At 39.9% G+C, this 27167-nt stretch overlaps 1 protein-coding gene and 1 non-coding gene across 2 annotated transcripts in view; both read right to left on the bottom strand.

Annotated features, from left to right (window-relative positions):
- Positions 1 to 27167, bottom strand: part of FRYL (FRY like transcription coactivator) — a 247908-nt gene that overhangs the window by 10035 nt on the left and 210706 nt on the right. The window contains exons 51-60 of the mRNA XM_040625382.1: positions 24706 to 24903; positions 21521 to 21682; positions 21319 to 21393; positions 20813 to 20989; positions 16309 to 16512; positions 15552 to 15719; positions 9260 to 9510; positions 6666 to 6873; positions 4757 to 4906; positions 3573 to 3671 (exon numbers count right to left, since the gene is read on the bottom strand). Of these exons, the coding sequence (XP_040481316.1) occupies positions 3573 to 3671; positions 4757 to 4906; positions 6666 to 6873; positions 9260 to 9510; positions 15552 to 15719; positions 16309 to 16512; positions 20813 to 20989; positions 21319 to 21393; positions 21521 to 21682; positions 24706 to 24903 (1692 nt within the window). The remainder of the gene's footprint in view (positions 1 to 3572; positions 3672 to 4756; positions 4907 to 6665; positions 6874 to 9259; positions 9511 to 15551; positions 15720 to 16308; positions 16513 to 20812; positions 20990 to 21318; positions 21394 to 21520; positions 21683 to 24705; positions 24904 to 27167) is intronic.
- On the bottom strand, positions 2862 to 2964 carry LOC121101618. The gene has a single exon (XR_005833600.1). It is a non-coding gene; the product is annotated as a U6 spliceosomal RNA (small nuclear RNA).

Here is a 27167-nt window from a genome sequence, read left to right as displayed (position 1 = left end):
GGCTGGAAGTTTAACACTGTTGTTGAGACTTTGTTGTTCTTCATTGACAAGGTTTGGAAGGCTATTTCTGTGAAGGACAGAGTAAAGATTTTAGGCACTGCAAACCATTTATTCTCTGTTTCAACTATTTTAACTATGTTGCAGTGCAAAAAATAGCCATAGACTATGTAAACAAATATGATTACTATGTTCCAAAAAAACCTTTATTTACAAAAACATGCAGTGGGCCAGATATGACCTACGGGCTGTCGTTTGCTGACCTGTGTTCAAGCAGGTCGTTTGCCCTATAATTAGCTATTTGTATGTCCATATATATTGCAGAGTTAGCTGCCAATGTCTATGAATAGTCACTCTGAGATTTTGAGTCTCCTGACTCATGAACAAGGTACAGTCTTTAATTTGTTGAGATGGCATTTAATTTCTCTCAGTAATATTCGAAGTTTTCTTTGTGGAGGTGCGGCACATCCTAGACTAGATTTACTTGTAGGCGTTTGGTGTTTTCCTATTATAAATGGTATCTATTGCTGTATCACTAACCTCTCTAAAAATGGCTTAAAACAACAAGACTAATCTGCGTTGCCTGGGAGTTTCTTCCAGTCTTGCCTACTCATGAGTCCACAGTCATCTGATGAGTTGACAGGGGCTAGAAATTCTAAGTTGGCCTCACTTAAATGCCTGGCATACTAGCTGTCAGCTGGGTGCCTCCATTCTCCTCGACATGGCCTCTAGTTCTCCAGTAGGCTAAGGGTCAAATTAGTTTTCCAGAGTTTATCCCAATTTACACTTGGACGGGCATGATGCCAAGCGCAGAAGCTGCAAAAGGCCTACGTGCTAACTCAGAAATTGCACAGCATTGTTTCTGAATTTGATTGGTCAGGAAAAGACAAGGATACCTCAGACTTAAGAGATAGGGAACTAGACTCCATCCGTTGATGGAAGGAACAGCAAAGCCCAGTTATAAAAGGGTGTGGACAGAGAGAGCCATGATTTATCAAGGTCATTAATTGTAGCAATCTATCACAGCTTCTACAGTAGGCAAATATTTCTGAAGACACAAAAGGCACTAACCATAATGGAAAAGAGATGGATAACTTGGACTTAATTAAAATTAAAAACTTGTGTTCATCAAAGGGTGCTATTAAGATAGTGAAAATGCTAGCCACAGAGAAGGGAAAAAATTTATAATACATATACCCAGTAAAAGGCTTGTGTTTAAAATAAAGAACTCCTACAAATCAATAAGAGAGCCATAAATAACCCATTTATAAAAATGGGCAAGATACTTGAAGGCACAGTTCAAAAAATACCTAAATGAAAATATCTATTTGAGTAGGTACTCAAACAAGTCCTCAGGGGAAATGCACAATATCATAAAATATTGCACACACACCAGAATGACTAAAATTTTAAAAGCTGGAAATACCAAGTGGTGGCAAAGATATGAAGCAACAGTAACTCTTGTACACACTTCTGCAGGGATTATAAACTGATAGAGCATCTTTTAGAGAAGTTCATGGCAGAATCTACTAGAGTTGAACATATGCACACCCCATGACCCAGCAATTCTACTCCTAGATACTCAACAGATACGTGAGCACAGGTACATAAAGACACGCACAAGAATGTCCATGGCAGTGTGGTGTCAGTCACCCAAAGTCAATGGCAGCCCGGAAGCAGTGATCCTCCTTTGACCGATCGTTAGAAGGTCAACAGTAGCCTGACGCTGCGTCACAAGGCTACATCATTCACCTCTCCATCTCTTCCTGAAGTCACTGTATCACCCCACATCATCACAAGAAGGGAGAGTCCAGTACAATAACATATTTTGAGAGAAAAAGAGACCACCTTCACATAACCTCTGTTACAGCCTATTGTTACAATTGTTCCATTTTATTATTATTGCTAATCTTTTACTGAGCCTACTTTATAAACTTCCTCATGGACAGGAAAAAACACAGTATAAATAGGGTTCTGGTACTATCTATGGTTGCGGGCACCCACTGGGGCTCTTGCAATGTATCCCCCCCAGATAAGGGGGACGACTGTATTTGTAAGATGACCAGATCCTGCCCGATACTTTCCCAATGCTCTTCCCTCTTTACCAATCTGTCATTATTCTTTCCGCCCAAATGTAAGATCCCCTCCTCCCACAGAAAAGGAGAAAGCCTTAATGTATTTTCTCATACCATATTCTTTCCCTGAAGGAATCCCCCAATCTAAAATTACCATCTGTCAAGGCCTAACGTCTGATCTCCAGTCCATGAGGTTTTCCTAATAGCCCAGCGTGACCTCTCTTTGGAAATCACAGTATATAGCATCAGGTCTATTAGACCGGTACAGTTTTGTGAAGTCTCTTCCACTGCCAGGACTTTCATTTATAGCTATAAACTGACACTTTACTTTTGTTACTAATTATTCATATACAGTGTTTATGCTTTATATTCTTACCTAGTATATTAAGGGAGTAGGAGCCAGATTTTATACTTTTGATAGGCCTTTACGTGTGATAAAATTTTTTTTTAAAGTATATAAAATTAGTTTCAGGTGTAGAATTTAGTGATTCATCACTGACTTACAACACCTGGTGCTCATCACAACAAGGGCACTCCTTAATCCCCATCACCTGTTTAGCCCCACCTCCCCTCCCCCCCAGCAACCCTCAGTTTGTTCTCTATAATTAGGAGTCTGTTTCTTGGTTTGCCCTATGTTCATTTGTTTTGTTTCTTGCATTCCACGTATGAATGAAATCGTATGGTATCTTTCTTTCTCTGACTGATTTTGGTTAGCGTCATACCCTCTAGTTCCAGCTGTCGTTGCAAATGGCAGGATTTCATTCTTTTTGATGGCTGAGGAATATTCCAAAAATTATGGAACGCTTCACGAATTTTCGTGTCATCCTTGCGCAGGGCCCAAGCTAATCTCCTCTCTATTCCAATTTTAGTAGAAGAGTGCCGGAGCGAGCACGACATGGCAGATATTTAACACTAAGCAGTGAAAGCTCCGTCTATTCTAGGAGAAAAAAATGCCTACTATACATCACTTGTGTGAAAAGGAGAAAACATTTTTCAGTTTTTCTGCCCCTGCTCATTGAAAGCCTTTCCTCTCCGGGAGCGGGACTAGTGTTGCTTTGCAGCGCCAGGTGGGAGCCGAAGGAGCATTTCCTCGCAAGTACAGTCCACCAGCGACATGTCCCTCCCTCCCTTTGCCCACATACACATCCCAGGGAAGAGGTCCGGGCGTCGTCACAGGTCACACACTTTCTAGATCACGTCAGCGCCGTGCCTCCTGGGAGAACCGACGCTCTTATCTCCCCATGTGCGCCGGTGACAGCTGCGTAGACTGTATAAAGCTACGGCTTTCCAAGGTGTTCTTAAGCTCTTAGAGGACTGACTTCTAAAAGCCAAAGATAGGCATTCACTGGACAGAGTTCAGAGGAGGCCCCGCGTTTCTCAGGAAAACCCTGAGCCAAGTGCGAAGAGGTCCTCTTTTCTCTCTTGGCGATTCTGCTGCCAAGTTAACATTTCTAGTGCCAAAAGCAAGCTGTTTTTTTCACATGGTAAAACGAGACTGACCTGCTCAGCCGCTTCCCGCTTGGCATTGTATGTATCCAGGTGTTCTTGCAACTCCAAAACGCTGAACTTGAGTGTTTCCAGCAAACCACATGACATCAGCTGTCAAATCAGAAACATTGATCAGGTTATCATTTTTTTTAAATATTTTATTTATTTGAGAGAGAGTGAGAGAGAGAGTGTGAGAGAGCACGCGCAAGAACGGGGGGTGGGGGGAGAGGGAGAAGCAGCCTCCCTGCTGAGCAGGGAGCCCGATGTGGGGCTCGATCCCAGGACCCCAGGGTCACGACCTGAGCCCAACTGATGGAGCCAGCCAGGTATCCCCAGGTAATCATTTCTGATCACAGTCATGAGGCTGGCAACTTTTGGGTCCTGGAATTTCTGTTAGTTGGTTTTTGGCCCAACCTAGTGCCAGCGTCCCTCTACTGCACTCTGTCCCATACTAAGGGTTGACCTTTCACTGAAACAGAGTATGAATGCAGTGGGATTTCAGGGACGCCAGCAAGGACAAGCATGCCTTCAAATGCTTTCAAGAACTGCCTTAGGTGAGAAATGGCATGCAGACTAGTATATACCTTAAAGTAACACCCTTGAAGTTACTTAAACCTTAATTTTCTAAATATCTTTTTTTTTTTTTTTTTTCTTGAGAGAGGAAGAGGGAGATAATCTTCAGCAGGCTCCATGTCCAGTGTGGAGTCCAAGGCGGGGCTTGATCTCACCACCCTGAGAGATCATGACCTGAGCTGGAATCAAGAGTCAGATGTTTAACCGACTGACCCATCCAGGCGCCCCTCTCTAAATATCTTAATACATAATCTATGAGTATGTTTGGAAACAAAATGGGAAGACTGAGCTCTGGGTTCTTCATGGGGGTAGGTCTAGCCCTCTCCTACCCACTTTTATTCAAGAATCAGGAAAGAAGTACCCATGACCAGAGTAGGACCCTCTAGCTTCCCCATCTAGGACTCTGTGAAGGGTAGGGACAGTGAGGGCTCAGAATCAGAAACAGTCACAAGTCACTGCATATAATACACTGGAATTATATTTTGCTGGATATTTTTAGTCAAATTGAAAATATAAACCTTTACATTTCAAAATTCCAAACTGCCTTAAAAAAAAAAAAGACCATTTACTGATTGGTGCCATTCAAATTTAGTCTTTATAATAAGCCTTCACAAAACACTTACTGTTTCAGCATCCACAAAGACTGTTGGGCATTCTGAACACATCATCATCACTTCCAGTGAACTTTTAAATTTGGTACCAATGCGCTGCAGACTCTCACCAAGAAAGCTGACTGCCTCATTAGTTATATCTCCAAACCTTCTTTGAATTGTCTATGGAGAAAGCATTAAAAATTTTTAGTGTTTCATAAGGAGGCCTCTTTTCATCTTTAAGAAACATAATTTATAATTAGGGCAAACTTTGCTTTTAAAATTATTATTGTAGTGATATATAGAATTCTAATAACTGGTCTATAAATCCATGTTTTTAGGCGCTTCTTTAGGAAATGTTAATTTAAAAAAAATGATCAGAAATTTACAAAATTGTACTACTAAAAAAATACTGATTCATGCCATTCATCTCCCCATTCCTGAGATTTTTTCATTAAGAGAGCTAGAAGGAATACATGCTGTACATCACTGGAAATAAAGTCCTTGTATGTCTGAAGAATTAGCTCCTCTGAAGTTCTACCAGAAAGAAACTTGCAGTAAATGCAGTTTACTGTGCTTGGCTATGGGCTGCCATCTGATTTAATTAAAGTCATAAAAATGCATTAAGGGTACTATCTTCTCAAAACTCAAGAATACTCATTAACATAAAGTAGATAGTGCCTCACCCATAATGAGCACTCAATGACTTAGACTAATTATCAATAGTATAATTACACAAATAGTTAATGGGTTCCCACATGTGTATGTGTAGCACTGTTGGGTATCATTATGATTTAATAATAATAAAAGCATGAGCTACAGTCTCAAGCATCAGGAAACAAAATACCATTGGAAAGAATAAAGCACCTAAAAAGGAAACCAAGTGGCAGTGCAAACGTACAGAATAAAAGAAAGGAATGCTGTGGTTCACGAGCGCTAAACAACTTCCAGGAGGAAGAGACTGGGGGTTGGAGGGGCTGGAAAAGCTCCACTGAGGATATGTACTTAGCTCAGTCTTCCAAGATGGACAGCATCTGCTGAGGTCGAGAGGAAAAGTGGTAGGTAGTTCAGAGCATAAAGACCGAACTGGCATTTCTCTGTGCCTTAGCTTCCCTGGCCACAGAATGCCAGAAATACATCTACATTTCATAGGTCTGTTCTAGGAATTAAATAATGTAAAGCATTTAAGCACAATGCCTGTAGTGAGCACTCAATACAGGTGAGCTCATATTATTATTTCTACCACTGGAAGCAATCTCAGCTAAAATTTTTGAGGTGTGCGGAGACACAGCCAATTAATTTAGTACCAAATTATAAACTGTTTTATGATAGTGACTGTAAACCTTTTGAAGGCAGGGACCATGCTTTATATTTGTTTGGCATCCTGGATGGTGCCCACCCTACTTCAGAAAATTATCAGATGTTGTTTTCATGTTTTTAGTTGTCTGAAGGGAGATAACTGTACTAGTCATTGCATAAATTATCAGCTGTACTACAGTGTCACAATATAAATTTAAATAATATCACTATCTTTGGGAAATTTTTTTAAAAGATTTATTTATTTTAGAGAGTGGGGGAAGAGGGGTTCCCTCTAAAAGGGAGGGAGAGGGAGAGAGAAACCCAAGGCAGACTCAGCTCTGAGTGTGGAGTCCAACATGGGGCTTGATCTCACGACTCTAACACCATAACTTGAGCCGAAACCAAGAGCTGGACGCTCAACGGACTTCGCCACCCAGCAGCCCCAGGAGGAAAAAGAAATTTAAAGAACATCAGGGGAAAGATTAAAATTTGAGACACTAAGAAAAATAAAAATAGAAAATATAATTTGAAAAAAAATGAAAGAAAATAGAATGTGAGATACTAATTTTAGATTAAAAAAAAAGCCCATAACTTTAGCAGGTAACTGTTAATATAAATTCAGAACACTTTAAACCTCACGGACCTGAAACAGCCTGGAAAACACATGGAAAGTAAACACCGCACAGGACCCGTCAGTGTCAGACAGCATCTGGTTGACATGGCAGCGCCAGGCTTCTTCCTCGTCGTCACACGCTACTGGCTGAAAAGCAGCTATGATGGCAGAAAGAAATGGTGATGGTAGAGGTGACGTCTGGACTTCCGGGAAGCCATCTTGCTCTTCTTCATCCTGACTGTTAATACAAATATCACAGTAATCATAATGCTATCTTAAAATAGTCGTCCAACATATTTTTATTCAAATTTACTCATTGATTTAGAAAGCGTACAACAACCTAAACTTTATAACAAAGTACAAATAAGCAGATTTCTGTGTTCTTTCTACTTAGCATCTTTGGAATTAGAAATTTACTTTCAAGCAACCACCTTAAAACAAGCCAAGTCCTATAATATGCCAGTGCCATGCAATAATTTCAGCAACTTCTGAGAATAACTCAGATTAGAATGCTTTCATTTTTAATGATCAATTTTGGAGGCTATTAAATTGAACAGGTCCAAGTAGATGATGATAACATGTCAAGCGTTCTGGCTATTGACTTTTGGGTCAGGGGCTAGCTTAGCTGCTTTATAGGACTGTTTCAGTCCATCTTCACAGCAACTCTGAAGGTTAGGCTCATATGACCTCAGTTTACCTTGAAGGAACAAAAAGTTCAGTGACATTAAATACTGTGCCTAGGTTATTGGGTAGGAAATGCAGGCAGAATTTGAACCCAAGACTATGGGTCCACATCCAAGGTTATAAGCCTCAACACACACTGGCAGTTCAGCTATTTCATGAGTATATGCTATATGCCTTGCGGTGTGTAACAGATCATGGACTCAAAGAAAAATAAGAGTTGGCCATCTCTTCTGAGGAATTATAATCCCAGCAAGTCAGGTAATATAAACAAAAACAACAATGAAAAGAGAGGAAGATCTGTCTGGGGTAGACATTCTATAAAGAAATGTGTAACTCTGGGTCGTAAAGATGAAGAGGTGTTTGAGTCAGACACTCCATAAAGAAAGTGTTACTCAAGGCCTAATTGCGTGTTTCATGTGACAAAGTAGCTCTATAAGGCTTTACAGAAATTATGGAGCAATTCATACGGAACGGATCTGAGTAAAGATGGCGGAAAAGATCAAAATAAAACAGACATCTGAAGTGAAAACTTTGCTATACCTCAAAAAAGTGTATTTTTACAATGTCACTGTGGTGATTGATTTTAACAAAATGTATTTCCTGTTAGCTTGGGTGGCTATCCCTCTGTACTTAGTAGGGATGCACTACTCTAGTTCATCTTCCATATTTGGCCGAAGTCCATTATTTGGCTTCAACCTTCTAGAAAGCCCAATAGTTGACTATCTGCCTCCACATCATTTCTGGCATCCCTGGCTTTGTGTACGGTGAACGAAGGAGTGATTGCAGAGGTTTCTGCTGTCCAAATCGGTCATATCAACAAGGTGTGTCGCCAAGGTGGTTAATACCTGAAATTGCACTTTCAAACACAGGAAAATATTCTAGATACTGAGGAGAGAAAATTTCCTTCTGTGTTGTGTATGTTAAAACTCTATTATCACTTGAGGGGGCACCTGACTGGCTCAGCTGGAGGAGCCCGCAACTCTCGATCTCGGGGCTGTGAGTTCAAGCCCCACGTTGGGTGTAGAGCTTACTTTAAAACACACACGCACAACACACACACACGCACCCCTATTATCACTTGAAATACAAATGAATGGTTTTTATTTTAAGAGTGAAACTCTGAAATATTTGATGATTACTAAATATTAATATTTGTATAAAAATAATTATCAAGAAGCTTGAAATTACTGAATGGGGAAATAGATACACAGATAGTGCATGAAGCTAGATACCTTTATAAAGAACATTTTGAGCAACAAATACTTATAAAACTTAAAGAAAAATAGTAGATATTAGATTATATCATAATTCTAATCATTATAGAACTGTTTGGTTTACACGTTTCATCACTGCCACCAAGATTACCTCTAAGAACTATATACAGTAATTGATTATTCAATTTTGTTAGCCCATGAGTAAGGAAATGCCCTCTCTGGGAATTCTTCATACTTTGTGATAATATATTTTGAATGTATGGAACAAGAACATTTTACAAGGAGTAATCTAGTAATCTACCAAGAAATGATCACTTCTGCCCATTATATGTCAAACTTTACAACTCTGACCACTGATAAGGAAACTATAAGTTTTTGGATATATCTCAGATTTATTTTAGTATCACAGAAGTTCATCCCATGATCTTGATACTTGGCTCTGGCCATAGCCCAATACTGATTTTAACAACTGGCCATTTGGCATTTTGCCAAAATAGGTATTCGGTGTACAATGTTGCTCACTATGCTGTGTTTTTCTTTAACCAAACTGAAGGTCAACAACAGCAAATAAACCCATCACAGTCACTTTATCTTTTAAAACGAAGGCAGTATGATTCTAGGCTAAAACACAGAAACAAAAGTAAGTACACTGGCATAGAGGGTCATATTTGGGAGGGGCTCAGAAAATATCACCTCATTCTAGTGTTTGGGATACCATATTCTCACCTAGACAGTCCAGAGAAGTCAGCTTCTTCTTCTTCACATCGTTCATCTAGTTCTTTCAAAGCCAAGGTAACATCTTCCTCACAGATGGACTCAGGGTAGCTTTCTGGAGCGAGAGGCTCCGGCATGTCAGTGTCTTCTAAGTCCAGAATCCCCCGGCACACAAGAGAATCCTGCTGTTCCTGAATTATGTATGAACCTTCATCTTCAAAGGCTGTAATAACCTGTTCCTCCTTTAATACTGAACTTGTATCCTGTAAAACAATCACATTATCAAGTTTAAAAACATCAGAAAATTTAAAAAATTTTATTTCAAGTTTTAAAAATAATTCTAGTTAACATACATGGTAAAATTGGCTTCAGGTGTAGAATTTAGTGATTCATCACTCACATATAACACCCAATGCTCATCATAACAAGTGCCCTCCTTAATCCCCGTCACCCATTTAGCCCCTCCTCCCCCCACCTCCCCTCCATCAACCCTCAGTTTGTTCTCCGTAGTCGAGTCTATTATGGTTTGCTTCCCTCTTTTCCCCCTTTCCCTATGTTCCTCTGTTTTGTTTCTTAAATTCCACATATGAATGAAATCATAAGGTATTTATCTTTCTCGGACTTATTTCGCTTAGCATTATACATTCTAGCTCCATTCACATACTGCAAATGGCAACACTTCATTCTGTTAGATGGCTGATTAATCGTCCATTGTATATATACCACATCGTCTTTATCCATTCATCACTCAATGGGCATTTGGGCTCTCTCCATAGTTTGGCTATTGCTGATAATGCTGCTATAAACATCGGGGTGCATGTACCCCTGTGAATCTGTATTTTTGTATCCTTTGGGTAAATACCTAGTGGTGTAATTGCTGGGTCATAGGGTAGTTCTATTTTTAACTTTTGAGGAATCCCCATACTGTTTTCCATACTGTGGCTGCACCAGCTTGCATTCCCACAACAGTGCAAGAGGGTTCCCCTTTCTCCACATCCTCACCAACATCTGTTGTTTCTTGAGTTGTTAATTTTAGCCATTCTGACAGGTGTGAGGTGGTATCTCATTGTGGTTTTGATTTGTATTTCCCTGAAAATGAGTGATGTCGAGCATCTTTGCATGTGTCTGTTGGCCATCTGTATATCTTCTTTGGAAAAATGTCTGTTCATGTCTTCTGCCCATTTCTTAACTGGATTATTTATTTTTTAGGTGTTGCGTTTGCTAAGTTCTGTCTATGGCCATACCACCCTGAACGCGCCCGATCTCGTCTGATCTCGGAAGCTAAGCAGGGTCGGGCCTGGTTAGTACTTGGATGGGAGTTTGCTAAGTTCTTTACAGATTTTGGATATTAATCCTTTAACAGATTTGTCATTTGCCAATGTCTTCTCCTATTCCGTCGTTAACACTAATTTTAATGTGCATGGATATTAGTTTAATCGGTTTGAAAATAAGCACTAATCGTCTCAGTTTTAGGAGTAAAGATCAGCTCCTTTTCAAAGGTGCTTAATCCTAAGTTACTACTTGGTTGCACAGTAGTTTCTTTTCTTCTTGGGTCAAAGTAGAATTTTTTTCCAAAACATGAAAAGTAAGTGAAACAGCCCCTGACCTTAGACCAGTCTGGGCCTCAGTTTATACGTTTGTAAAATTCATCTATAACATAAAATGAATGAAGGATTTTGACCAGATTCTGGGCTGGGTGCTCTGGGATAAATCAATAACTAGCTACAATTAGTTTACAACCTAATAATAGGGTTAGTCTAATATGCAAATAATCATCCTCTGGAGTATATTAAGCGTAAGGTAAATATTATGAGCAAAATACAGAGGATTACTGGTACTCAAAGATGGGAAAGGTCACATCTGCTTGAGGCATGGAGACTGGTCTCTTGGGTTTTGACAAAGATGGTGAGTGATAGTGTCATGGACTGAATGCTTTTATCCCCTCAGAATGCGGATGTTGAAACCCTAGCCCCCAGTGGGACCTTCGGGCAGTGATGAGGTTCTCAGGAACGGGATAAGCGCCCTTACAAGAAGAGGCCAGAGAGCCAGCTAGTTCTTTTTTCTCCCACGTGAGGACACAGCAAGAAGGGCTACCAGGAAGAGAGGCTTCCCCACAGTGAATCAGCTGGCACCTTGATCTTGGACTCCTTGGCCTCTAGAACTCTAGGAAGTAAATCTCTATTGTTGATAAGCTACCCAGTTTCTGGTATTTTTTAATAGCAGCCCAAGCGGACCAAGACAGCATTTCAGGGAAGAGGATTTAGAAGATGAGAATGGCACAGAAACATGGCAGGAAAACACGAAGGATATTACGGGAACACTGGCCTGGAGTTAGTGAAGGAGGGAAAGAAGCAAATTCTGACTCTGTACAGAACAGCACTTTTTAAATAATATAGGACAATCATTCCTTAATCATTCCAAAAACTTATATTCAATGCACTGTTTGCATCTGAAATTTTTAAAAAAGATTTGGCCATTAAAGCGGTAAGCATTGGTTATTTGGAAAGACAGTTCATGTGATAGAGCTAGAGGTATTTCCACACCTAGAGATTTCATTAGCATTAGTCTTTCCTTCTACATCAGTTTGAAGATACCATGTTGGAATAACCCACCAGACTTCTTAGTTTAATGTCCTCACTTCTCATTAGTTTATACTTGAAGTATTCGGTTGACATTTGTTACTGAATAATAATTAGAAAATGGATATTTTATCTGTAATTATTAACATATGCTACATGCTGACACTAGGAACATCTAGGTTTCATGAAGAGAGTGGTTTGGGCTAATGGAATGGATTCCACTGTTACGTGTACATTATGAGAATCAAATTTTCTTGAACTTATCCTATTACACAGTGATGTGTGTATGTGCACACCCCCCCCACGACATTCAAAGAGTCATTTCCTGTAAGGAATAATTTCTGCCATCCATAAATAGTTACCTAAACTATTATAAATACTAGAAAAAATTCCTCTGTGAAGGTTTCTCTAGTAAATGCAAATGAAGAATTTAATCCCTTAACAGCTCAGAGAGTAATTTTCTATATTACAGGGAAGAAAGGAGCAAACGGCTCTGAAGTTTCTGTCATGACATGAAATGCTTCAGCCTATTCTGTTTTATCTTCCTGATACTCAAACAATTCTAAGAATGGATTCTTCCTTTAACTCATGAAGTATTTCACCTATTAAAATTAATTCCTCTTCTTAAGAAGTTGCTTTTAAAAACGGAATTATGGTTTTATTTCATTATCTTGGTGTTTTCATGCTTTTTTAAAAAGGGCAATTTGAGGTCATTTGTCACTATTTGGGATACCAGGGAAAATCAAATTAGACTAAAATACCTAATATTCTCCTGTGGTTAGCCATTCTTTTGGTGATAACTTGAAAGTCAAAAGAACTTTTTTTTTTTTTTAAAGATTTTATCTATTTATTTGACAGAGACAGCCAGCGAGAGAGGGAACACAAGCAGGGGGAGTGGGAGAGGAAGAAGCAGGCTCCCAGCGGAGGAGCCCGATGTGGGGCTCGATCCCAGAACGCCGGGATCACGCCCTGCGCAGAAGGCAGATGCTTAACGACTGAGCCACCCAGGCGCCCCAAAAGAACTATTTTTAAATGAAATACTATGGTTTATGAATATCTCCATCCACATTCACCTGTGTCACAAAGCTTATAGTGAAAATGAAACCCACAACTGGAAAAGGAAATAAACCTAGTAAAGTGAAGTGTTTTTCCTTTAGGAAAAAAAATACCATCAGGAACTTTATAGTGCCTTGGAAACAAGCCATCAAATACAGTCCTGTTGGATGAATGGCTGTCCTATCTGAAATAACACAGTTTCCAATATGTGTGGAAATATATGTGAATCTCTAATTTATTTCCAATAAATAGGAGTGATTTCTATCAGAAGTTTACTGTGAGTATAGCCATTTTAATAACCAAAAATAGAAGACTTCCCATTTGTCAAGTAAACGAAATGAGAACACACAACCATTAACCTTCCTGCTTTTGTTAAGAAGGTATTTCCCCTATCGGTCTGTTTTCCAGTATTTCTAATGAGATCTTTTTTACACGCTATGATCCAAACCCGACACAGTCGACAGATTATTAACTAGGAATTAACACTCACATAACAAGCCTCCCAACAACTGAAAGGACTACGGTCTACTCCAGGTGCACCTCTAAATCGGTCAGTTCTCTCCTGCAAACACCCCTCATTTCGCGCGCTCATCCTTCAGGCCCCGTTATCGCTTGCCAATATTCCTCTGGTGTATCTCCCCACCTCAGCCTCCTCCTGCCCACCCTCCGCACCTCCGACAGAGGGACTTCACTACAACACAAGCCAGACCATGCCTTCCCCTGGTGACAGGCGCCTAGACCGCAAGCTCCAGGTGACGGGTACTAGAACCCACTTTCCTTTTTCCACACACACAAAGAGAGTTTAAAGAACAAAATCAGATCATGTCCCTCTTCTGCCTAGAATCCTCTTCTGCTGTGCAGCTCTAGGACCAGCCCCCCAACTCCTCCTTCATCCAGCCCCCCCGTTCACTGTGCTCCAGCCCCACTGGCCGGCCTGCTCTCCAGCTCCACCGGGGCCTTCGTGACTGCCGCCTCCCCAGCCTGGGACACCCTCCCTCCACATCTTCTTGTCACTCAGGTTTCACCTCAAATGCCACCCTAACTTTCTTCCTCACCAATTCGACATTACTGCTAGATTTTCTTAGTGTGACTAAGAGGATGATCGCTTCTGATATATTATTTATATTTTGTCTTACCTGTTCATTTCTTTTACTACAGTTAAGCTCCATAAAACCCGGAGCCTTTGTTCCACAAAGTACCGTATGCCCAGTGCCCAGAACAGCGACCAGCAGGCAGTAGGGGCCCAGTAAATACTGGTTAAATCACTGATTACTGCACGCCCTGTATTCCCATCTAGGTATCTGGTACGGGGCTTGTCATGGAACTGGCATCTCTTGAAACAATGAAAATTCATGACTTTTGACCATCCTGAGATCAAGTCTAAGTCTTCGGTGTGGCATGTAGGACCCTTCTTGTCTTAGACCCTATCCATCTCTACTTTTCCTCCTCCTCCTCCCATTTCATTCTCTAGAAATACTCCATTTCCTGCTGTTACCTGAATGTACCATGTTATTTCACGTTGCCATGTCTTTCCACATGCTGTCCTTCTCCCCGCAATGTCCCAGTTGCCACGAAGCCTGTCCTTTACCACCACAACCTCAACGTACAGTTGATCAGTCTCTCCTGAGTTTTCACAAAGCCCCGGACATGGCTGTTATGAAGCTTCTCACATGGAAATGTAATGCCTTTTTTTTTTTTTTTTTACCTTCTCTGTCTTCCTTAATAGACAATACACTCCCTGAGAGTCGGGATCACCATGCCTTATTCATCTTTCAAGCACCTAACTCAATGCCTGGCACGTAGGAAAATCTCAATATTTGTTGAATTATCTAAACTTAAGCCATACTAGCCATACATTTAAAAAAATGCCAAAATGCCTTCATCTCAAACTCTGGTTACTGTTAAAAATGTAAAAAATACACTGTCAACTTCATAAGAACATGAGAATTCAACTAACTAAAATAATGAGATCTAGTAACATTCACTTGGTTAACCGTGAAAAAAATATTTTCCTAATACTTACCAAAGCATTAAAGCACATATGACAGAACTATAGCAATTATAGTTTAAAAAAAAAAAGTATAATAATCTTAAGGAAAAAAAAACATCAAGAAAACTAATACTTACTTATTTTTGGTCAGTCATTAGCTTGGAATCTGGCTTACTTCTCACAGGCCTTTCCAAAAGTCATAATACTAGTAGTTCCAACGTCTTTTTAAAAGGTTTCACGTAACCAACTGCTAACACAGCTGGCCTGAGGTTTTAATCCCAATCATAGCACCAATCACATTAACCCAAACACAAAGCAAAAAGAGAAGGAAAAACAAAAGCGGTCCTTCAAAGAAGAGACAGCGCCAGAGAAGATGCTCGCCATCCCCAGAGAAGCGTCTGTACATCGACTGAAATCACACTCTGCAACACAAAATGCTCATTCGAAACACTCAAGACTATTTTTAACCTGTAGGTCATTTCCTTAATCCAGCAACTTTTTTTTTTAATAAGCAGATTTGACAATTTCATTTAAAACAACACAACAGGTTAAAAATACTGGCAACAAATCAAATAATTAATGTATCAGATGAAAACTCTTCCGGAAGAAAAGCGAGGGATGTAACGGAGAGCTAAAAAGAGCCCAGATTGGCCATGCACCAGCCCGCGTTTCTCCCCACCTCAGGCAGCTGGCTGCTAGCATTGTCTAGAGAAGCCTCCAAACTTGGGGTCTCATCTCTGATTTGAAGCACTTCTTCTGTTGAGACGCTGCCCATGGAATCTTGAGACTGAAGAAGTAGATCGGGATGGTCCGGCATCGTTTCGTCCGCAGGGCCATCACTATTCAACTAAGAGGAGAAAGAGTAAAGTACGGAATTCATTCATGAGTCAGTGATGGTCACAAAGGCCACAAGAAACAGATTCTATGTCATCAGATATTCTGGGAGCTTCGTTAGAGTTTCTTTGACTTCCTAAAACGACCTTTGCCCCCCATTCTGTCCACCACGGAGTCGGCGCTGTTGATACAAGCAGCTACCCCAGCTCGACAGCATCCGTCCATACAGGTTCAATTTCACCGAACAAAAACTACCAACGTGGAGGAGCGCCACGTAACTGTGTTCATCCTGAACGGAGACTCATATTTTTAGCCATATATTTTATTTTTTAAATTAACATATACTGTATTATTAGTTTCAGAGGTGGCCTCGCCATCACTGGGAGTCTAGGAGGAAACAGCCTGAGCTGCTAAGGGGTGCGCAGCGGCCACGTAAACGGAACACTCCGTTAGCAATGCAATTTTGCATTTTCATTTCAGTGCGTGCGTTTTACCCAAAGTGAAATGAGAAAATCGGAAAAATCAAGAAACAGTAATTACTAAGTTGGAAGTTAAGAGGAAAGCGAGACCAACTGTCGCTGTCTAGGAAGGTAACTGTTTACCATCTGCGTGCGTGAGAGTATCTGGCTTGCTGTGAGCGCGGCTTCTTCTTCTGAAGACTCGTCCGTATCCTCCTGGTTGGTCAGGTTCAGGCTGGGGGTGCTGCTGGAGCACTGGTACTCCTGGAGGGAGGGAGTGTCCCCTTTGTCAATACTGTCCAGTGAGCGCCTGCGGACTCCCCAGTTGAAATTGTCCATACTTTCACCCTGGAAAAGTAAGACATGATTTCTAAGCCCTCAGATACATGTGTATATGGTAAACATAATACACCAGGAAAACATATACCAAGATGAACAATACTTAATGCATCATCATAAGCAGAGTTTCAATCAGCCCTTCAATTTCTTGAAACTTTTAAAACATCATTAAATATTTATACTTAAAGAGATCAAAAGAGTTGGTTGATCCTGTTTTAACTGAATAGTTTTCTTAACTTTCTATCTTGTATGACTGGGGACCAACTAAACCTACTATCTAGGCCATTTCTATTGTAACGCACAAACACAAATGAGACCACGAAGAAGACAAATACATCACAAATGACAACACATTGAACAGTCCACAACACCAGGCTGCAACTTACCTGCAGTTCCTGGTTAGCAAAAAGGAAAACACACAGAATTAGAAAGAACGAAGACAAACATTTAAATATACACTACACTTTGGGGGAAAACTCTGTGATTTCTCAAACCCAAAGACTGATTCAAGCTCTGGATTAAGCTCTGATTAGGAAGCCAACATGTGATTCAAATTACTGTTTTATGCAAGATGTATTATGAAGAAGTCGGAGACAGACACTTAAAACAACATTTCTAAGATACACTTTGGCAACACGAACTTTAAGAAAATCTTCAAAATTTACATGGATTTAGTACTTGATACGATGTAAAACTGACTTAAAATACCCACATTCAGTTGACAACATACAGGGTCACAATTATTTTAGCCTGCAGGATGGTTCTGGCTAAACCCATTTTTGCTATAAAACAGTGTAAAGTCGAGATCAAAGCTATCAAAACATAACCTTTGACAACTTCAAAAGGTCAAGAGGAAATAGGGTAGATTTCAATTTCACGCCACTTAGGATTTATGTAAGTTATGTTTCTGTTACTCTAAACTGACCCTCCTTTTGCAAGGATATAATTCTTATATTCTCTCTTAAGCCCTGATATGACAAATTACAATGAGCTGGCCTGCAAAACAGGATTTGTGTTCCTTTACTCAAGAGGGACTGTCCAGAGTAGAGGTTTTCAATTTTTTTTTTTAATAAAGCAAAGGAATACTTATTTCAAATGAGATTTAAAATGGAAGTCAGCTGTGCAAAACTGATGAACAAAACCCAAGCTGTTTTGGTTGAAAAAAGGTAGCCAGGAGTTCTGCCCATTTGGTCCTGAGATCTCTCCCTGTTTCTTAGGCTATTAGAAGCCCTGCAGGTCAAAGTCTGAAAAGCTATCTTCCTACAAGAGATTTCAGAGCACAGAGTAATGGCAACCCCCTACTGGGGTTGTTGTCTGAATGAATGAATGAATATTCATGGAGAACTTTCAAGGTTGGGGGCTATTTTAGAAGTTTAATTAACTGTTCCATTTGTTTTGTTGCAAAGTGTTTCCTATGACCACGTTTTAAGCAAGACTATATTAGGGTTTTTTTTTTTTAATTAAGATTTTATTTATTTGTCAGAACAGCGAGCGTGCACAAGCAGGGGGAGTGGCAGGCAGAGGGAGAAACAGGCTCCCTGCTGAGTAGGGAGCCTGACACGGGACTCGATCCCACAACCCTGGGATCATGACATAAGCCGAAGGCAGACTCTTAACCGACTGAGCTACCCAGGCGTCCAAAGATTATATTTAAGTTTTAAAAAAAACTCTATTATTTGATTTGCCTGATTATGAGGTGTAAATTAACACCACCCTCCCCAAATCACTGACTTGAATTAAAGAAAAACCTACATTAAGCATCTTTAATTTGACTAAGGTTCTATTCAAAAGCCATATTTATTGGGGTGCCTGGGTGGCGCAGTTGGTTAAGGATCAGGCTCTTGACTTCGGCTCAGGCCATGGCCTTAGGACTATAAGATCAAGCCTGCGTTGGGCTCCGTGCTGGGTGTGTATGTATTACTACTGACATGTTAGGGTATGGGATAAACTTGAAAGCATTTATAGAGTTCTTTAAAAGCAAACAAAATAAATAACCTTAGCATTACAAACGTGTCAAGAGCCTGTTTGCCTTTAGAAATTTTAAACTCAAAGGAGAAAAGCCAGTAACTACAAAAGAACTGAGAAGTTTCTCATGCCCTTCACGCAGGACAGCAGGCCTCCGGAATCCACCACACTTTCCTGCCTGATTATTCAAGCCAGTCCTATTTCCTACAACATGTTTTTCAAATTGGGGATTTTAGAGGGTGATGACCTGCCATTGTGGAAAAAAAACTAAAGAGGATAGGAAATATCAGTGTGCATAATAGAATGAGGCAGCGTATTCTTTTTTTTTAAAGTAAGCTCTATGCCCAGTGTGGGGCCCAAACTCATGACCCCAAGGTCGAGCTGCACACTCCACTGACTGAGTCAGCCAGGTGCCCAAGGCTGAATTTCTTGAAACTTTAAAATTTTTTAAAGATTTATTTATTTTATTTGAGAGAGAGAAAGAGAGAGAGTGCACGCTCGAGCAGGAGGAAGGGTGGAGGGAGAGAATCTGCAAGCAGACTCCCCACTGAGTGTGGAGCCTCAAAGGGAGCTCCATCCCAGGACCCATCAGATCATGACCTGAGCCAAAACCAAGAGTCGGAGGCTTAACTGACTGAGCCACCCCAGCGCCCCGAAACTTTAATTTTAAAGGTATGTGTATTTAGATACTTTAACTATGGATTACAGTTAAAAAAAAAAAAAAAAGTTCAAAAGCCGCCGCCCTACGAGGTGCTGAATAATACCTGTTTGGGGCTCCCGTGAACCTGGGTCTTTGGAAATATGGCAATGGTGAGCCACTCCACGGGAGCCTGTACAGCCTCCAAGCTAGTGCAAAGGCATCTGGTTTGACCCCGAGCCACCATGTGCATATCCTCCTCCACGCAGGGGAGGCTGAAGCACAGAGGAGGACCTCCCTAAACTGGTCTCCTCTCAGCAGCTAAAGGTGTGACATGGCACAGGCCACTGCGTTTCATTCCCCCTCACCTGTTAGAGCCAAAGGAAACATCCCTTCAAGAGGGTTAAGGAATGCATACAAGTTATATGAGTGACTATAATTCTTTGGAGAAAGATATCTCAACTGACATGTATGGATACTAGACGACAAGGCATTCTGGGCTTCTTGAAATTTTAGAATGCACATTTTTTTAAACCTATGTGACATAAACGTTTCAGGTTTCGGAGTTGCAAGTTTAGGGGACTGAGCTACAGGAATAGGTCCCTAACTAGCTTAACACGATTGGGGCAATCCTATTCTCTTTGCCACAGCGATCGTTTCAGAAATTGGCAAATGTCCCAGCGTGGACCAATAATAGGACGGGAAGTGTGCTAAAACCGTTCAGGAGAGCAACTTCTTCACTTGGCTTCTTCAGTACAAGGGCATCTCTGAAGTGACCCTCACTTGCTTTGGACACTGCCACATGTGGACATAACCGTCTGGCAGAGACTCGCAGAGAATAATCAGAGACCTCACTGAGCCGCGTGCAAATATGCTCTAACTCTGGACTGTCTCAGTTCTGTAAGCTAATAAATCCACCTTCTGAGTCAGATTTTCCATTTCGAAATCACCTGACCTGACACACAACTATCAATTTAATCGCAACTGAATCAATTTAGAGGAGAAAGCCCTCTGGTGCTAAATAAAATGAGTCATTTAAAAATGGGAGCTGCAACATCATGAAGGAAATGGTGAGGCTGTCACAGGTAGAGAGCTGAAGGCTTCGTAATCATGGAAGCCCATTTAATTTGACTCAATTTAGTGTAAGAGTTTGTACTTACACTTTAAAATGGTGTTTGATAAATTTTAATTTTTTTTTTAACCATTTTGCTGCATATTAACTTGTTTGGCTCATACAAAACATTTCTGTCTAAGCATGCCCTAAATTAAAGACCTACTTTGGAAGAAACCCATTTTTCACTTTTTATTTTCTGGAGAAAAATTAAGGATTAGGTTTCCTCTTTCCTCTTTTGTTTTAGACTACTTCTGCTAATTGTACTAGTTATGTTTGTTTCAATTTAGATTTTTACTTTCTAATATTATGTATGTACGTATATATGTATTCAAGTTTTTATTTAAATTCTAGTTAGTTAACATATGGTGTAATATTAGTTTCAGGAGTAGAATTTAGTGAGTCATCACTTCCATACCATACCCAGTGCTCATCACAAGTGCCCTCCTTAATCCCCATCACCTGTTTAACTGGATTTTTACCTTCTTGACCTTTCATTGACCTTAACAAGTAAAGATCCTATGGTCAAATCCTTAATTCTCATACACTTGCAACTGTAAACTATAAATATGATAACAGAGAGCCCACATCCTTACCTCTGCATCTTCCAATTCAACATCTAAAAAGTCAAAATCCTTAAAAACGCCAAACTGTTGTTCACTGCTGTTATCTTCCACGGCTACCTCTTCCTCCTGAATTATGTCTTCTGTTGCAGAAATTAGACTGGTCTGTTGGTCACCGACTTCCAAATCCTCATTAGAAGAAAATACAACCTGACACCCGGCCAAAAAAAAAAAAAAAAAAAAAAAAAAAAAAAGCCACCATCAGCTTTGTCACTGCGTCTGAGGCATTGGTTGCCCGAGAAGCCACCAAAGGCCTCCTCAATGAATTCAGAGCTTTAATCTGGTTTTCATGCTAACGTCTACCTGGCTGAATACTTAATTCCCATAACTGCCAGGTGCCAGAGACAAGTAATATCTTTTTCATTCTCTGTTAATGCTGTAAAGTAAAGCAAGTTAGAAAAGGCAAGCAAGGAGACAGAGTAATTTCCATTTCTTCATGGAACAATAGGATTTTTACACATGCCGTCATGATTACTCACTGATGGATTCTTTGGAAGGCCAGATTCTGGACCACAGAGGGAAAGCACATTCATTAGCTTTTCTCTTGTTCTTCGCTAAGGAAAACAAAATTCAAATGTTAGGATTGCCGATACATAAGACAAAGTCTCAAGCTGTCATATATACAACAAAATTGACTCTTCTATAAATATTCACTTTTGGTGTTTTTTTTTTTTTATGTACCTGTGATAACTGTGGCCTTTTCCAACTAACAGGAACCAAGGCATTAGAATTAGAACCAGAAGAAGTGGAGGAAGTACTCCTAGTCACGGCAATAACTTTCGGTTTCCCATTTCTCCCAGTGGCGCTATGCTGATCACCATATTTATTTCCAATAATTGGTGTCTGCATAGAAACAAAAATGACAGTGTCTGACTCAGATATTTCAGCATGAAAGGATTAGTAGTGTATCTATGAGGACATTTTCTTTTTATAAACAACCAAAAACAGTAAAAGGTGAAAGATTACTTAGCATGAAGTAGAGGTTACAAAAATCAAAGGTAATGTCTTTTTTTAATTTTTAATTTTTTAAAGTTTATTTATTTAAGTCATCTCTACACGCAACGTGGGGCTCAAAAATCATGGCCCCGAGACAAAGAGCTGCATGCTTCTCTGACTGATCCAGCCAGGCCACCTATGATGTCTTTTAAAAAATTTTTATTTTATAAAATATTGGATTTATTTACTTAGAACAAGTGAGAGACAGTGAGCATGAGCAGGGGGAGGGGCAAAGAGAGAGGGAGAAGCAGACTCTCGGCTGAGCAGGGAGCCCGACACAGGGCTCCATCCCAGGACCCAGGGATCACGACTGAGCCAAAAGCAGATGCTTAACCAACTGAGCCACCCAGGTGCTCCTTGATGTCTTTTTTTTTTTTTTTTTAAATCAGGAGACTTCATTTTATTGAAAATGACTCTCTGAGAAGATTATCTGAGAACTTATTCCTATTTTAAATAGAGATCTGCTTTCTTTAAAAATCACCACCTCCACATCTCCCCCATGATTATAGAATATATCCTCTTTGAAAGCTCAGAAAATATCAAAATGATTTTTAAAAAATCACCTGTAATCTTATCACTCAGATTTAACATCTATTAACATTTTGGTGTTTTTTCCATGCGTATTGTTATATGTGCTTCAATAATGTGCTTCTGCAAATATTCAAGCTAAGCAACAACTCCAAAGAGGAAGATATCTATGTAGCTTTTTACTACAAACCGGGTGTATAACATTTCCAAATTTACATCAGTAAAAATTCTATGATTATCGAAAACTCATTTATATTCATTCTGGCTTTGTGAAGTGTCTTGAATTTACATTTGAAAATAACGCTTAAGGTCATTTGCATGTCATACAAGTCCCTTTATGACGTGGTTCCTGCTTATCTCCCTGACATCAACAACTTCCGCCTGAACTTCAACTTCACGCTCCAGCAAAAGTGAACTTGCTATTGTGTTCCAAACACAGTACGTTCTTATGGACCCGTAGTCTGGCACGTGCTGCCCTCTTTGCATGGAATATTCACCAGCCAACCAAACCCATGATCATCTTGTAATGGGGACTCCAGACTTCCAAGGAGGCCTTCCCTGATACCACACACCTGGGTAATTCTACGTGGACATTTGCCAGGTGTTGGTGTTCTGTTTATGTGGCTGTCTTCCCTATTACATGTGAGCCCCTGGAGCCTGTGTGATTCATCTCTGCTCCTTCACTCTATCTCCACTGCCTACACATAGCAGGTACTTAGGAATTCTGGATGAGACGAATTGAAATTAAGCATATCAAGTGTTTTGAGAATTCTTCCCACCGCTTTAGACATGATAATTAGGAACAGGAAAGCCCGGTTTCTCCATCATATCCTATGCTATGTACTCCGTGACAGAATTCTGGTATTAACTAAAAATTAGCAATAAACATAGTTTCATTCTATCTAAAAAACATAACCCATAAAGCTCGGGATAAATTCTGATACCAAGGCTAAGCAGCAAAAAAGTTTTTTAATCTATGTGACCTTGATCGATACACAAGTGATCAGATCTTCCATATTTATGGTTCTCAACTTCCTTACACTACTTGTTCAGTAACTGCCTTCTTGAAAAATTCCTTCTTTGGCTTCTAAAAGATGATTTTAATGGCACCAAGGCCAATAAGAATGGGTTCAGGTGCCGGAAAAAAAAAATTGCAGGTTCCCAACAAGGGTCAAAAATTTTTATGTGAGATTTGTGTTAAATATGTGACATAATAAAGGGCCAAGTTCCCTTCTGCACTGGGGCCCTGCGTCTCTCTTTAAAGTACTGGGCTTCTCAAGTCTTAGTTTATTTTGGTTTTATTTTTCCTTTCACAATTTTAACTGTCCATTTATAAAACACTAAAGACCTCACATTGTTACTTCCACCCACGTTTTCCTCTAAAACTTCAGATCTTAAACTCTAATTGCCTCCTAGGCCGCTCCACTGGTATGAGTCTTAGTGTCAGAGTGAGTACACCCGGACTGACCTCGTCGCCCTCCCCTTCCTGCTAGGACCTGTTCTCCTTGCCTTCTCATTCTCTCCGAAAGGTACCAACATTCATCTAGCTCTCAAAGCAACACTCCTTGATGCCTCTTTCTCACTTAGTACCTCCTCTCCTTCCCAAGAAATCCTATGACTTCCTTGGGTCCTTCATTTCCTCTGCAATTGCTGAAAGACAGTCCAACATTATCTTTCAATTATTCTAACAGATTCCTTATTGACTTCCCTCTCCTCCACTCTGGTCTATTTTTCCATCCTGTTGCCAGAAGAAACTTCCCAAAATGCAAATCCTACTATTTTCTCTCCAGTTAAAAATTCTTTAAGAGCTTCTACTGCTTCAAGACAAAACCATCTTGTTACGATGCATCCAAGATCCTTTTGATCTTGCCCCTTCCTGTGTCTTCAGCTTCCTCTCCTCTCCTACTCTATTCCTCCATTCTCGACAGCCTGTGCTCAAGGCATATTAGAAATTGGAAATTTCCAGAACACCATGCTTTCTCATACTTACAAGGCTTCATTCATACATGCTGTTTTTTCTTGCATTAATCTTCCCTCCCCAAACCTCATACATGCCTGTCTAGGGCTACTTTATCTTTCGACACTCAGATCAGGATAGATGTACATGCCTTGTCTTCCTATAGCACTTCTAACTGACTTCCAACCAAAGCACTTATCACAAGGTTTATGTACCCATTTCCCCAAGAGTCTGTAAGCTTCCCCTAAGGATAGGGCTCTTCCCCACCCCCACCCCATTTTCACAGCATCTAGCACATTCCCTACTGAGTATGAGCTTAATCAACACTTGCTGAATGAGAGAATGAATAAACGAACAAATGAAAATTTCTCACAGAGCACCTTACCTCAGATATATCAAAATGAAAATCTAAGGTCTTCCCGGGCAACTCCTTAGAGACATTATTAAAAATCTTGGTGAAGGATATTTCAGGAGAACCTAGATCTCCGACATAGGTCTTGGGTATGTCATTGGGTACAACAAGACTTGCAGAGCGAGACACCACCAGTTTTAATATGTTAAGGGCTTCCTTCCAATAAGGACTCTGGTTTAAAAAAATAACAGACATATAAAAGTTACAAACATATCTTTAGTTAAGAACAAAAATTTAGTGTACACTGTGAACAATGAAAATATTGTTTCTACAAAAACTTTTGTAAATCATTCAGTTTTACTTTAAGGTCCTTAACAGAGGGTCTGAGTTACGACAGCTAAGAAAATTATTTTTCTACTGTCAGATTTATGAGACATCATATAAACAATAATGCTACCAGCTCAGAATGCCTTGCATTTCTCCCAATAAGTGCTTTGTAAATATTCATTTAGAAAGTCTAATATAGTAATCTCGTCGTGGTGGTAAACAAAGGGGTTGTATACATGTGAACTTTCTAGAGGAATGAAGTTATGGCTTTAAGACTCCAAACTTCAAATATTTTAAGCCTTGGAGACAATTTTTAATGCATATTTTCTTTTTCAGACATAAAGATATTTTTAAAAACTAAAAAAATTTAGATTTTTCTTGATGACCCAAGCCCAAATCTGAATGGTAGGATTGGTATGACTCCTAATTTTGATTAACCATACAACTAAAGTGATGTTCTCTGTGGTTACTGAGTTGTAGAGGGTGAGTTATTTCCCCTACATATGTGGCTATGTCGCCCTCTGATTGGCCCATGGCGGTCATTTGAGTTATTGAGGTCTTTCAGTTATTTTTCTGCTTTTAGTTTTGTGTATTTCTACCAACATAATTTAAAAATGATTTACATGACCATGACAGATACTTACAGAGAAGTAGAAAAATCAACTTCTCTCTCTCTTTTTTTTTCAGAGAGAATGTGTGTGTGCAAGTGGTTGGGGTGGGGGCAGAGGGAGAGAGAGAATCTCAAGCAGGCTCCACACCCAGGATGGAGCCCCACACAGAGCTTGCTCTCAGAGTCAGACCCTTAACCAACTGAGTCACCCAGGTGCCCAAAGAAGAATCAATTTCTAATAAAGAATTTACAATATATTTTTTTTAAGCATCTATTGAAAAGCACACACTTCAACAACTGCTTTGTTTTTTTCTGACTTATGGTAACAAAATCCCATCCCAACCTTGTGTTCCACGTACTGTGTCACAGCTGACCATTCTGAGGGGGGAAAATGCCACTAAAACAACGACAAAGAGCAAGTGAAAAATCTTTGGCAGAACTGAGTTATCCAATTTATTTAATAACATCTTGATAAGAGGACACCTAAAGCACAAAATATTTAATAATTATAAAAATGGCCACGTAGATATTGTGACATCTTGCGCACATACATCATAGAAAAAAAAAGTAGTTTATATTTAACAAAGTTTTGACATTTTTTTTCTGACAGAAATAATTAGAAGCTCTGGACGTTGTAAAAAGTTAAAACTTCTCCAGGGATGTTTCTGTAAACTGTACTGGTAGTTGTAGTTGTGCTTGAAATATAAAAGATTATCAGGAGGAGTTCAATTCTGTGAAATGTTTAATGTTTGAATAAAGCAGAACTCACTGTGATGACCCATCAGCTAAATATAACTTCAGTTCATACAGTATTTAAGAAATTTGGGTCAGGCGCCTGGGTGGCTCAGTCGGTTGGGCATCTCCCTTCAGCTCGGGTCATAATCCTGGAGTCCTGGGATCAAGTCCTGCATCAGGCTCCCTGCTCAGTGGGGAGTCTGCTTCTCCCCCTGCCTTCCCCCATCTCATGTGTGCACGCTCTCTCTCCCCCCTCTCTCATTCTCTCTCAAATAAATAAATAAAATCTTAAAATATTTTGGGTCAATATTTTGCAATTAGGAGATTTTAGAGAAAAACCCAAATTTCTAGCTTCTCTTCAAAAGTTGTAAGTTCTTGCCACACTGATCTGTCCTCCAACATGGCCACTTGGGAAACCTAAGTTGTGCTGTTCCTTTTAGATGGGGAATGTGCCATTCACTTAGTCAGAAATCTATGCCCTTTTATGATCACTTGCTTGCCCAGTGGACAAGTGAGCTTGTGGTTCTGAATATAAAAAAATGCATCTAAATTTTATAAATTAGTAGTTCAATGCGGTACGTGTCTCTGTGGGAGATCCAGCAAATATTTAATGAGTTAACTTCCTTAAACCTTAAGAAGAAAAGAGAAATGTGCTCTAGAAGAAAATGTATAATTGTTATTTGGTGAAGCCTTAGTCATTGAGAGAGAAGACAGAGAAGATAAACGGGGTCACCAAAGAATCTTACATTTTTTGAACATTTGCACTCACCGACTTTCAAGGGAATATAAAAAGAATCTGGATTACCTAACAGAATAACGGAAA

This window comes from Ursus maritimus, unplaced genomic scaffold (assembly GCF_017311325.1).
Source record: "Ursus maritimus isolate PB19 unplaced genomic scaffold, ASM1731132v1 scaffold_8, whole genome shotgun sequence".
Taxonomy (NCBI): domain Eukaryota; kingdom Metazoa; phylum Chordata; class Mammalia; order Carnivora; family Ursidae; genus Ursus; species Ursus maritimus.
This window is presented reverse-complemented; position numbering and strand designations above follow the sequence as displayed.